The 13,160-nt window shown below is 39.3% G+C and overlaps 1 protein-coding gene across 15 annotated transcripts in view; it reads right to left on the bottom strand.

Moving 5' to 3' along the window:
* The window catches only part of TMEM232 (transmembrane protein 232), a 346,237-nt gene that overhangs the window by 299,416 nt on the left and 33,661 nt on the right, over positions 1-13,160 (bottom strand). For 9 of the 15 annotated variants that reach the window (XR_009495390.1, XR_009495389.1, XR_009495391.1 and 6 more), the window contains 3 exons: positions 11,039-11,150; positions 5,183-5,288; positions 2,442-2,599 (listed from right to left, as the gene is read on the bottom strand). Coding sequence is in view for 12 of the 15 variants with exons in the window: in XM_059888844.1 (XP_059744827.1) it covers positions 2,442-2,599; positions 5,183-5,288; positions 11,039-11,150 (376 nt within the window). In the remaining 3 variants the exon portion in view is untranslated. Of the gene's footprint in view, positions 1-2,441; positions 2,600-2,734; positions 3,141-5,182; positions 5,289-6,671; positions 6,828-11,038; positions 11,151-13,160 lie in introns of those variants that run through there. The other 6 variants (XM_010807663.4, XM_059888845.1, XM_010807661.4 and 3 more) reach the window with 5 other exon arrangements.

The following is a 13,160-nucleotide window of genomic DNA, read 5'->3' on the forward strand; positions in this document are numbered from 1 at the left end:
CCTTGCAACCCCATGGACTGGAGCCCCTGCCAGGGTCCTCTGTCCATGGATTCTCCAGACAAGAACACTGGAGCTGGTTTCCATTTCCTACTCCAGAGGATCTTCCCAACCCAGGGATTGAACCTGCGTCTCCTGAATTGTCAGGCAGACTCTTTACCGTCTGAGCCACGAAGAAGCCCAGAACCAACGTACCCAAAAATAGATGGATAAATAGCAATTATGTGAAAAAATACATTAAACTATAGTTTATATATGGTTTATATATATGTATATAGCTTGCATATATATTAAACTAATGATACCTTAATAAGCAGACTCCAGTAGTTAAGATTCTACACTCAGATGAGGGAAGAATATGCACAAAATGTAAAAATAAGTAATACTAGGAATCAGGTGTTTCTGTCTTTTCCCAAGCATGAGCTATATATTTCTTTGTCGAAAGAGAAACAAAATGCTGTGTGTGAAGGTGAGCAGTGACTCCATGGCAATATCCTTAAATAGACCGTTCTGTCAACAAGAAAAACATCAAAAAAGAAGCACCCACCTGACTAGTAGATATACAGTGAAACTCCTGCAGAGAAAAGGTGGGTGACTGAAATGGCTTCTTGTCTGAAATCAAAGGCACTTACAAAGCATGCTGCTTTCTCCTAGCTAGTCTATATTATCTAGAACTATGAAAAGCAAGCATTCAAATCGGTAAATCTGATAGGCAAGTAGGTTCAGTTGCTCAGTCGTGTCTGACTCTTGCGACTCCATGGACTGCAACCTGCCAGGCTCCTCTGTCCATGGAATTCTCCAGGACAGAATACTGGAGTGGCTTTCCATTCCCTTCTCCAGGGGATCTTCCTAAGCCGGGGATAGAACCCGGGTGTCCCACATTGCAGGCAGAGTCTCCGTGCAGCTGAGCTACCAGGGAAGCCCTAGTAAATCTGGGAGCCCAGGTAAATGAGTAGAATCATGGCTGAGAGTCCATGAGATCCTGGGTTTCAAACTCTTCTCTGCTGAGATCTTGGGTAATCAACTTACAGTCTCTTTGCCTAGTCTGTGGAATGGTGGTTAATAATAGCACCTACCTTTTAGGATTATTGTGATTAAACAAGTTATTATGTCTAATACATCTAAAGCACCAATTATTGTGCAATGCAAATAGTCTAACCACTCACCTGAGAGGATATAGGAATCTTTTTAAATTAAATGAATCCATGGTATATGTAAATTATAAGCAATATACACAATGACTAAAACTTTATTTTATAGCCATTTTTATTGCTGGCAAAAATATAAAAGGCAAGAAATGGGAAAAGGCCACCAAAGAGGATGAGAAGGAAAGGAGAAAAAGCTACACACACTTGACCTATGTTTTTCCTCCATTCTTTTCCTGTCATAAACTAGCCCTAATGCTAACTCTTTTTATATAAGTAATGCATATATTATATTTTGAAATCCCAAAATAATTATATAAATAGAAGCTCTTAGGTATCGTTATAATGAACAGTTTGGGAAATAAAGAAAGAAGAAAAGGACATTGTAATTTTACTTGTCTCTTTGCCCCCAGCTGTTCTGTGCAGAGCCTCAGTTCTTTGCATGTTCAGTTTCTATTATGCTCTGTTTCTTGCCTGGTGTCCATAAATCTTTTACCCCAAACGTATCAGACACGATCTGGACTTAATCTGTAAGGTCTGAAATACAGCGTCTTCCAAAACGCCCTGGATAACCCATGAGTATCTTCATGCGCACTTTCTAACATAATCAAAATCTCATAATCAAAAGTAAAGAAGGGAAAATACATTTTTGCAAATAACACTGTACTTAATTTCAAATGATATGTATATACATATATGTCAACTAAAATATATACATACAGATATATTTTCTTTATTCATAAAGAAATTATTCTTCTGGTTTTTCTTTGCAATAAAACCACTAGTTAAGCCAAATTTCTTTGACTAATAATAAGTTTGGCAGCAGGCAACCTGATCATCACAGAAGTGGAACGCTCTGTCTTCTAGGACCTTATGAAACATGAGCTGCATGAATATAGTTCCCATCTTACAGCTCTAAAATGACATAGAATACTGAGATAACAATCTATCTTATGAAATCGGGCCACATTTTGAGAGTATACCAGTCAGCATTTTCAAATGGAAAACTGGCATTCAGCAACCCTTAAAATAGACAGGAGGGGAAATAAGTACAAACTTGATTCTTAATCAAATGTTATTTTCTTACCTAGCTGGCAAAACTGTATTTTCTCCAACCATCTCCATTTGCATATCAAGTAATAATGTAGTGTCCACATTTAGAGATTAAAATAAACTACCAAACAAGAGAATATTCTGTAATAAAACCAAATGGCCTGTTTGGATCCTGAAACAGGTATCGTGTGGTCAGATGTAGTGCATGTGGCAATTAAAATACATTGGAATCACCTTAAAACATACCTTTGCCAGCTTGATTTCAACTGAGTATAAGTATGCTTTTTGGAATGCATCACAGCAGAGTCTGTATAGAACTGATTCCGCAACAAAAAATAAGGCAGGCAGATGATCGCAATCAAAGACAGCATGGTCCAGGGAAGCATAGAGCATATTCAAAGCTTCTGAAATATTGACAAGTAGAAACATAATTTATAAATCATTTTTTTCTATAAATCATTTTTTGCTGTTTTTCTACACACTACGATTAAGTCTTATAATCAGTCACCAAGACCACATTGTGGCTTTAAAATACTCACAGCCTTGGAGTCCCTCCCATCAAGAGGTGAGGTCTATGCACTGCTCCCCTCGAGCCTGAGCAGGCCTCGTGACTGCTTCAACCAATAGTAAGGGCCATTCAGTGATGCTGTGTGACTTCAAGGCTAGACCAGAAAAGGTAATCGAGTCGCCCCCTTGAGACTACAGAGGAGGGGAAGGGCAGGAGAGAGGCGAGGAAAGAGAGAGAAATGCCCTAGGAAGGCGTTCCAGCTCTTCCAGCCAACAAAACAAATCGCCAGTCCAGGTGTGATGCAGGATACAGGATGCTTGGGGCTGGTGCACTGGGATGCCCCAGAGGGATGGCACAGGGAGGGAGGTGGGAGGGGGATTCAGGATTGGGAATATGTGTACACCCGTGGTGGATTCATGTTGATGTATGGCAAAACCAATACAATATTGTAAAGTAATTAGCCTCCAGTTAAAATAAATAAATTTAAATTAAAAAAAAAAAAGTAGATCAGGGCACATATGTGCGTGTGCTGTGCTCAGTCGGTTAGTCCTGCCCAGCTGTTTGCAATCCTGTGGACCGCAGCCCACCAGGCTCCTCTGCCCACGGGACTTTCCAGGCCAGAGCACTGGAGTGGGTTGCCATGCCCTCCTCCAGGTTTCTTCTCAACCCAGGGATGAAACTCACATCTCCTAGTCTCCTGCATTGGCAGGCAGGCTCTTTACCGCCAGCATCATTACATAATAGTGGGGAAATCGGACAGAAATGGATGACAAAGAACTGCTATAAACAGAAAAGCAGAGGGAATAAGGCCAGTGGAGCTGAACAAGGAAGAGCGTAAAGCTAAGGCCCTACAGAAAACTGCACCTCACGTCATTACAGGCATACTTCATTTTACTTATTGTGCTTTGCAGGTATTGCGGGTTTTCTTTTTTTTAGTTGAAGGTTTTTAGTAATCCAACATCTAGCAAGTGTAGCAAGTGCCACTTTTCCAAAAGCATTCTTTTTTAATTAAGGTATGTGCATTTTCCAGACAAGCTATTGCACAGTTGATAGACCGTAATATAGTATAAATATAGCTCTTAAAAGCACCATGAAGCAAAGAACTTCATGTGACTCACTTCATTGAAATATTTTCTTTATTATGGGGATCTTGAACCAAACTCACAATCTCTCCAAGAATGTACCTGTACAAAGATTTTGAACAGCTGTTACGAACAAAACTGAGGTTACGTGACAAGGAAGAGCAAGCGGTTGCTGGTGAGTCAAGACTGCTTACCTCAGTATCACTTAAAACATTTTACAGACCCAGGCTGTAGACCGCACTGTGATGGAAGGCCCTACCAGCAAGTTAGATACAGAATCATTCTTACTCTCCCTACCGCTTGAGAGCTCCCAGACAGCACTGCTGCTGCTGCTGCTGCTGCTAAGTCGCTTCAGTCAAGTCTAACCCTGTGCGACCCTATAGACGGCAGCCCACCAGGCTCCCCCATCCCTGGGATTCTCCAGGCAAGAACACTGGAGTGGGTTGCCATGTCCTTCTCCAATGCGTGAAAGTGAAAAGTGAAAGTGAAGTCACTCAGTTGCGTCCAACTCTTAGCGACCCCATGGACTGCAGCCCACCAGGCTCCCCCATCCCTGGGATTCTCCAGGCAAGAACACTGGAGTGGGTTGCCATTTCCTTCTCCAATGCATGAAAGTGACAAGTGAAAGGGAAAGTGAAGTCGTGTCCTGACTCCTAGCGACCCCATGGACTGCAGCCCACCAGGCTCCTCCATCCATGGGATTTGCCAGGCACGAGTACTGGAGTCGGGTGCCATTGCCTTCTCCACCCAGATAGCACTACAAACCTCAATTTACGTGGGGAAATACTCTCTGACCTCATCTGGATACCATTCTAAACTCATTTTAAAAGGCATACACATAAAATTTAAGTTAATGATAGAAGGAACTTTATTTCCTATAAAGTAATGTTTCTTAATTTCTTTTTTAGATTGGTTGGAGGGGGGTTTAAAAGGCAACACGGAAATAAGAAGTGATAAATGAAAAGGTAATGAGTAAAATGGCTGTTTAAAACAAGTGAAGAAATAAACGGCCATTTGGTTAATGTCTTATGAGTAAGAGTTATAAAATGCCAAAACAAGTTTCTCTAAAGCATAATGCCTATTGTAATTGAAAATCACTAAATGACATTTTATATTACTTTTTAATTAGTTACTAATTTTAGAAAAAAGCAATAATGACTCTACTGAGAAAAAGTTTTTAGAACAATTTCATAATTAGAGAGTTGAGCAGCCAAATTCATAAATTCAAAATTACAAAAGGAACTTTCATAATGAAACATTGTCAGATATTTCAATACAAGAAAGGCAAGTTTTCCTTGGCTCCTGCAGTGTCTAAATATTACAGCTACCAAATTATGCCTTCACTGCTAATGCAAATCACTTAGAGTGACTGAGCAGAGCTCGGCCAGTAGACGTACCATCCTGGACTTCTCCTCTGCACTGAGCCAGGTACACCACTTGGGTCCATGCATCGGGAAGGTGCACGTGCCTCCCCATCCCTAAGGTCCTGAGACCCAGTTTTCTCTGTTATTGGGAAGACAAAAGAAGCAAACAAAAATATACGGCTTTTAAATTTTAATACAGTTTTATTTCCGTTGTCTACATTTTACTAATTTATTCATACTTTATCATTTACTTTTATTGAAGTAGAGTTGACTCACAATATTCTTTTGCTTTCAGGTATGCAGCCAAGTGATTTGGTTACGCGCACACATCCATTCCGTCAGACTCTTTTCTATTATGGGTTATAATAGGGTATTGAGTGCAGGTTCCCGTGCCCTTCAGTAAGTCCTTGGTGTTCATCTATTTTATATGTGTGTCTGCGAATCCCATGCTCTTTACCTCTCCACACCACTTTTCCCTTTGATAACATTAAATTTGTTTTCTATGTCTGCCTCTGTTTTGTAGCTGAGTTAATTTGTGGGTTTTTTTTAGATTCCACACATAAATGTTATTGTAAGATATTTGTCTTTCTCTGCATGACTTAGGTGATAATCTCTAGGTCCACTCATATTGCTGAAAATGGTATTCCTTCATTCCTTTTTCTGGCTAATACTCCTAATCAAAGCAACAGAGTTGACATGCAGAGCCCCCGTGGTGCCGTGCTCGGCCTCTCGGCGTTTAGTTCGATCAGGCCACCACGGCGGGCGGCGCCCTTGGCTTGGCTCTTGCTGCGGCTCGCTCTGGTGTCCCTGCATTTAGTTCGTGCTGCTGACCGTCGGTCTCCGGCTTCTCACTGAGTTCATCTCCTGCTGAGTCTGAGTATTCGGACCACGGTGACATCTTACGGAGATCCTGGACTCTTTGCATTTGGATTACCTGGAAAAGTGGTGCTGGCAAGCACCATAGTAATGGAGAACATTTTGGAGCTATGTCATCTTCTCTTTTAATCATTAAAACAGCTTCCTGCTGCTATTTCAGATTTTTTATCTGGAGACTCTGGTGGGTCTTGGTACCTTGATGGAGAGACACTAGTGGTCATTCGTGTTGGCATGGTGTTCTCTCTCGCACTTCTTCCTAAGATAGGCCTTCTTGCTACACAAGTAGTTTATTGTTTTCTTCATGGTCTCCTTTGCCCTTGTGGTAATAATTTAAAATGCTCCCCCCCTTGCCCTTTAACATAAAATCATGCAGAACAGTGCTACAGATGATTGTAAACCAAAGCTCTTTCATTTCTCCAAAGAGAATGCTTATGCCATACCAACCGTGACTTTTTCATTTCCCTGCACACCTCAGTCACCAAAGCTCTTCCATTTCTCCAAAGAGAAAGCTTATGCCATACCAACCGTGACGTTTCATTTCCCTGCACACCTCAGTCTGCCCATAGACTGAGAAGTTCAAAGCCCTTCCAAGACACGGATGCAGGATGTAACCAGTACAGCGATTGCTTTAAGTTTTCTCACTTACTTTATACCTGCGCTCTTTGGTACTTCAGTTTTTATGACGATGTAGCATCAGAATTCCTACAAGGTTACAGTGAGTACTTGCCACGTGGTGTCCTCATGACTGTGAAGTCACGCATACCATTTTCTGTGCTTCTGATGGTCCCTCTAATCCACTTCCCTGCAAGGAAAGCTTTAATGATGTTTTCCCCAATCTTCCATTCTCAAGGATTCACAATTCTTCAATCACCCTGGCTCTCAATATTATCACTGTCTTACTTGCAATATGTGTTCGTCAGATTAGGAACTCATTTGGTATAGTTGGTTCCAGTACATCAGTGTGTTTGATTTTTGTGTTCCCGGGACTCTTTTTCTCTTAAAAGGAGCAGAGAGGATTTCCTCTCGTGGAAAAAGTGGGGACCTTTGTCTTGCTCATCTTTGGTACTTTGGTTGGTAATTTTAGTTTAGCACTCATTATTTTTAATTGGATTAACAACTGAAGGAAATATTTTCCCACTTTCTATGAAGAATACTTTACCTTCACAAGCAAAAAGGAACTACTCTGGAAGGCACCTTGGATCACTCCTCTTCATATAGGTTAACATTTTTGTAAACATTTACAGAAAAGCAGAACAAAAAAGGAGTGGGCAGGGGAAAGTAGGTTCAGCAGTTTTAATCAAAATAAGAAACAAACTCAAAATGCCCCTAAATGTGTTGAATACCTTTTGTTCATGAGGTTAATTTTTGGAATTAGCAGGGGAGTTTTAATGCTTACAGAGATTCCTGAGCAGAAAGTCCAGAGTCCTCATGTACCCCTCATTCCAGCGCAAGCACAGTTTCCCATATTACTAACAGCTTGTTTTAGTAAGGTGCATTTGTTTTACTTGATGGGCCAATATTGATATGTTATCATTAATTGAAGTTCATCCTTTACATTAGGGCTCACTTCTGATGCAAGCATTGGCAACCTCTGATCTTTTTCCTGTCTACATAAAAACCATGAGCCTTTTCCCATGAGCCTTTTCTAAAGTGCTGTTTGGTGGAATTAGGCAGCATCGAATCTTTCAGACTGGCTTCTATCACTTAGCAAAATGTGTTTAAGTTTCCTCCATGACTCTTCATGGAGGAAGATAGCTTGATAGCTCTTTGTTAAATCACTGGTAATATTCCATTTTAGGGATGTACCACATTTTGGGGCTTCCCAGGTGGCGCTAATGGTAAAGAATCTGCCTGCCAATGCAGGAGATGTAAGAGACGTAGGTTCGATCCCTGGGTCCAGAAGATCCCCTGCAAGAGGGCATGGCAACCCACTCCTTTTCTTGCCTGGAGAATCCCTTGGACAGAGGAGCCTGGCAGGCTACATACAGTCCACAGTGTTGCAAAGAGTTGGACAAGACTGAAGCGACTTAGCGACACACACACATACACACACGCACACATATATATATATACACACACACACACACAAATATATCACATCTTCTTTATCCATTCATCTATCAATGGGCACTTAGGTTGCTTCCATGTTTTGGATATTGTAAATAGAGCTGCTGTGAACACTGGGGTCATATATCTTTTTGAATTAGACTTTTCATCTTTTCCAGATACATGCCCAGGAGTGGAATTGCTGGATTATATGGTGACTCAATTTTAAGTTTTTAAGGAAACTCCATACCATTTTTCACAGTGGCTGCACCAATTTACATTCCTACCAACAGTGTAGGAGGGTTCATTTTCTTCTACTCTCTCTCCTGCATTTGTAGACTTGTTGATGAAGATCATTCCAACCAGCATGAAGTGATACCTCATTATGGTATGGATTTACATTTCTCTAATAATTAGTGATGTTGAGCATCTTTTCATGTGCCTGTTGGTCATTTGTATGTCTTCTTTGAAGAAAAGTCTAGTTAGATCCCTGCCCATTTTTTGATTGGGTTTTTTTTTTTAAACAGCTTCATGAGCTGTTTGCATATTTTAGAAATTAATCCCTTGTCAGTACTCCAGCACTCTTGCCTGGAAAATCCCATGGACGGAGGAGCCTGGTGGGCTGCCGTCTATGGGGTCGCACAGGGTCAGACATGACTGAAGCGACTTAGCAGCAGCAGCAGCAGCAGCAGTTACATCACTTGCAAACATTTTCTCCCAGTCTGTAAGTTATCTTTTTCATGTTGTGAATGGTTTCCTTTGCTGTGCAAAAGTTTTTAGGTTTGATTAGGTCCCATTTGTTTGGTTTTGTTTTCTTTCTATTGCCTTGGGAGACTAACCTAAGAAAACACTGGTGCCATTTATTTCAGAGAATGTTTGTCTGTGTTCTCTCCTAGGGCTTTTGTGGTGTCATGTCTTATAGTTAGAAGTCCTTCATGTCTTATATTTAAGTATTTAAGTCATTTTGAGTTTGCTTTTGTTTATGGTGTGAGGGTATGTTCTAACTTTGTTAATTTACATGTGGCTGCCCAGTATTTCCAACACACTTGCTGAAAAGACTGTCCATTGTATAATTATTGCCTCCTTTGTTGAAGATTAACTGTAGGTGTGTGGATTTACTTCTGGGTTCTCTCTTCTATTCCACTGATCCATCTGTCTGTTTTGCAAATAACACATTGTTTTGATTACTATAGCTTTGTAGTATTGTCTGAAGTCTGCAAGGGTTATACCTCTAGCTTTGTTCTTTTTTCCTCAGGATTACTTTGGCAATTCTGGGTCTTTTGTGGTTCCATATCAATTTCAGGATTTAGTTCTAACTCTGTGAAAAATCTCATGAGTAATTTCATAGGGATTGCATTGTATCTGTATATTGCTTTGGGTAGTATGGCTATTTTATCAATACTAATTCCTCTAAACCAAAGCATTGGATACTTTTCCATTTCTGAGTCATCTTCAATTTCCTTTACCAATGTTTTATAGTTTTCAGCATGCAAGTCTTTAATCACCTAGGTCATGTCTATTTCTAGGGTAATTTTTTTTTATACACAATTTTAAATGGCTTTGCTTCTTTTCTTTTGTTTTCTCTTTCTGATATCTCCTTGTTAGTGTAAAGAAAGGTAACAGATTTCTATATATTAATCCTGTATCCTACCACCTTGCCAAATTCATTTATCCATTCTGGTAGTTTTTGTGTGGTGGCTTTAAGGTTTTCTGTATAGAGTATCAGGTAATCTGCACACAATGAGAGTATTATCTCTTCTCTTCCAATTTGGATACTTTTTACTTCCTTTTCTTGTCTGACTGCAATGTCTAGAACTTCCAACACTATGCTGAATAGAAGTGGTAAGATGGACAACCTCATTGTGTTCCAGAATTTAGGGATAAGGTTTTTCAGTTTTTCACCACTGAGTATTACACTGACTGTGAAAGTGAAGAGCGAAAGTCGCTCAGTCGTGTCTGACTCTTTGCAACCACATGGACTGTAGCCTGCCAGGCTCCTCTGTTCACAGGGATTCTCCAGGCGAGAATACTGGAGTGGGTAGCTGTTCCTGTCTCCAGGGGATCTTCCCAACCCAGGGATTGAACCAGGTCTCCCACATTGCAGGCGGACTCTTTACTGTCTGAGCCACCAGTGGGCTATCATAAATGGCTTTGTAATATGTTAAGATATGCTCCCTCCATACCCACTTTGGTGAGATTTTTAATCATGAATGGATGTTGAATTCTTTTTTTAATCAACATTTTCCATGGATTTTTAAAAAATTAAATATATGGTAAACCACGAATAAAATACTGGGAAATAACTGCGACCAAAAAAGATGGCTTAATTTATTCATTTGTTTTGTGCAGTTTTTCATTTCACCAGTCATTTAGTATTATAGCAAAATCATGTGCATATTATTTCTCTGTCAAAACTTAAATGGTATCTAATTAAGAAAAGGTAAAACAGAGATTTATTTTACCTTCTATTCTGTTTTGATATTCTTTGAAAATTTGTGAATTAATGATATATTCTTAAAGAATGTATTTAACAGGCTAGGTGAATAGTTTGTTACAGAGAAAGAACAGAGTCCTCTGTGCATGTATAGTGAATGTTTAGGAGGCCTTTCTGTCCTTTTTAAAAAAAAAAAAAAAGATATGTTTGTTAACATTTTTTTCAGTCAAATGTAGAATTTTCATAAATAAATATTTATTTACCAGCCTTTGATATTTTGATGTGAACTCTTGGACTAGAGTCAACAGCTGTATTCCCCAATAATTTATGAATAATTTTCATCCAAAAGCCATTTGACATTGAATAATTTGGTCATAATCTTTAACATTAATTTGTACTTAGTATTTTTAACTATGTCTACTTATAACTAAAGAAATATGTATCCTTATTTTTTCTTTCAACATTTTAGAACATGTAATCATCCACCAACTGGAAGAGAAAGTTCACACACTAAGTAATCAAACAGCCATTACCTTACATTTGATAATGTTTTTTCTAGCTATGTCCAACAGTTCTTCCTCCTCTTTTGGATTTTTTGTTTGATTGAATCTCAAGATGAATTCTTTTGTGATTGAAAATGGTGGCCTAAACCAGAAAAAGAAAAAAAAAAAAAAAAAACAGTAATTATAGCTATGACTTCCAAATTTCAATTAATCAAACTTCCAGTGGCTAAGTATTATCTGTTTCCTTAAAAATTACCTTAATGAGAAAGTCTCACACACACAAAAATCAGTAAAGTAATATATCTATTCAGATATATGTAACATATTATTTATATATATATATCTATATATCTCCAGGCCTCCTAGATTAATCTTATCATACTCTTGGTTGAGAAACATAATTCTCATAATATCAAAGAAATTTTAGCCCCTTGAAAAAGAAAACCCTGTATCATAGCTGCCAGAAGTCATACTGGTATATGTCTTCTTTATAGGTAAAATCCAGCATCGCGTCATTATGCTGAAAACTAATTTATCTCCTCACATATTTCAGTGTTGGTTCAATTTAAACTAAAACATTATTCCCTCCAAGAAAGTGGAATCAGCCTGACTACGGCTGAAGAAAAGTAGGCAGGAAAGAAAAGATGCATGTAGCAAGGTCAGAGAGGCAGCAGTGAGCCCGATCAACTCTGGGTGGGACAGGAAGCCGCCGCAGGCTGTTGATAAGCAGAGTGGCGTGATCCAACTTACGTCTTAACTGGATCATCCTGATGCTGTGCTGAGAGCCTGGAGTTTGGGCAGGTAGCAAAAGAGCACACATAAGCTTAGGTGAGAGGTAATCTGGCTTGGATCAGAATTAGAGAAAATAATTAAAGGGGAGAGTCCAGATAACGGGTATATTTTGACATTAACTCCAACCAGACTGCCCAATGAATTAGAGATAGGCATAAGAGGAAAAGCAAAAGGAGTTATGACTGAACTGAATAACTGAAAGGACGGAATTGCTATTTACCAAGATGGGAAAGGTTGCTGGAGGAACAGATTTGGGGTGAGGGCAGAGAATAAGTTCAGCACTGGACGTGTTTTGAGGTGACCATGGCCATCCAAACGAAGATGCAGAGCAAGCAGTTAGACATAGGAGTCTGAACCTGGGGGGAAGGTTCAGGCTAAATATATAAATTTTGGGTCATTAGCACACATAAGGTATTTAATGTCTTTTGAATGGGAAGCACCCCATGGGCAAAGTGTAGAGAGAGTAGACAAGTATTTTAAAGAGAAGTGAGGAAAGTTGAAGCTGTATGCAAGAGAATGAATAAAGTGATTATAATGATGTATCACAGAGTTTAAAACAGCATGGGATCAAAGTGATATCAGAGGAATAGAAAATTGATAGTAGAATCAATGAGTTGCTTGTGTGATAAAATAATTGTTGGAGTCATACTATTAAAAGCACTGATCTGAGAGAATAAAACACATTTTTCAACAACCTACTGTATTTATAATTTTCTGAATTAATTGCTCTGTGGGATATAGAAAAAAACATGAATAAAAATCAGATTTTTGCCCCTGAGTGACTTACAGTCCTATTGGGAAGACAGATGTATGTGAAAGTAATCACAGTGTTGCACAATCACAGGATAAGCAGAGATTTTAAAAGCATGGTACTCTATAAACTAGAACCAAATAGATAACCCGGTGAGGAACAACTAAAGAAATGACAAACTCCTTAACTACCACCCTAAAATACACGTTTATTCAATCAGTCAGCAAGCATTACTGTCTCTGTTTCAAGCTCTAACCTTGGAACTAGGGTCCATGATGAAACCAGCAAGCAACCTTGCCCTCAAGCACATAGTAAAACAGCGGAAGAGTCGAGGCGAGGAATGCCAGAGTCTACTAGAATCGGGCATGTGAAATGGACAACTTCATTCTTGACTTTCTATTCTCTTGCTCTGGGAAATATGTGCTTTGATAGACATGGTAAAGGTTGGCTGAAATCTCTCAACAGTCATCTGGGATGACATGTCTTTGATCAACATGGACCTACTCTGCATGAAGAGTCCAAAATAGCTTTAATTTTCCCCTTTGTACAGAGGGGTATGGGAATAAAAATAAGATAGTCCCTTTATCCATTGAAATTTTTCTAAATTTC

This window comes from Bos taurus, chromosome 7 (genome assembly GCF_002263795.3).
Source record: "Bos taurus isolate L1 Dominette 01449 registration number 42190680 breed Hereford chromosome 7, ARS-UCD2.0, whole genome shotgun sequence".
NCBI lineage: Eukaryota > Metazoa > Chordata > Mammalia > Artiodactyla > Bovidae > Bos > Bos taurus.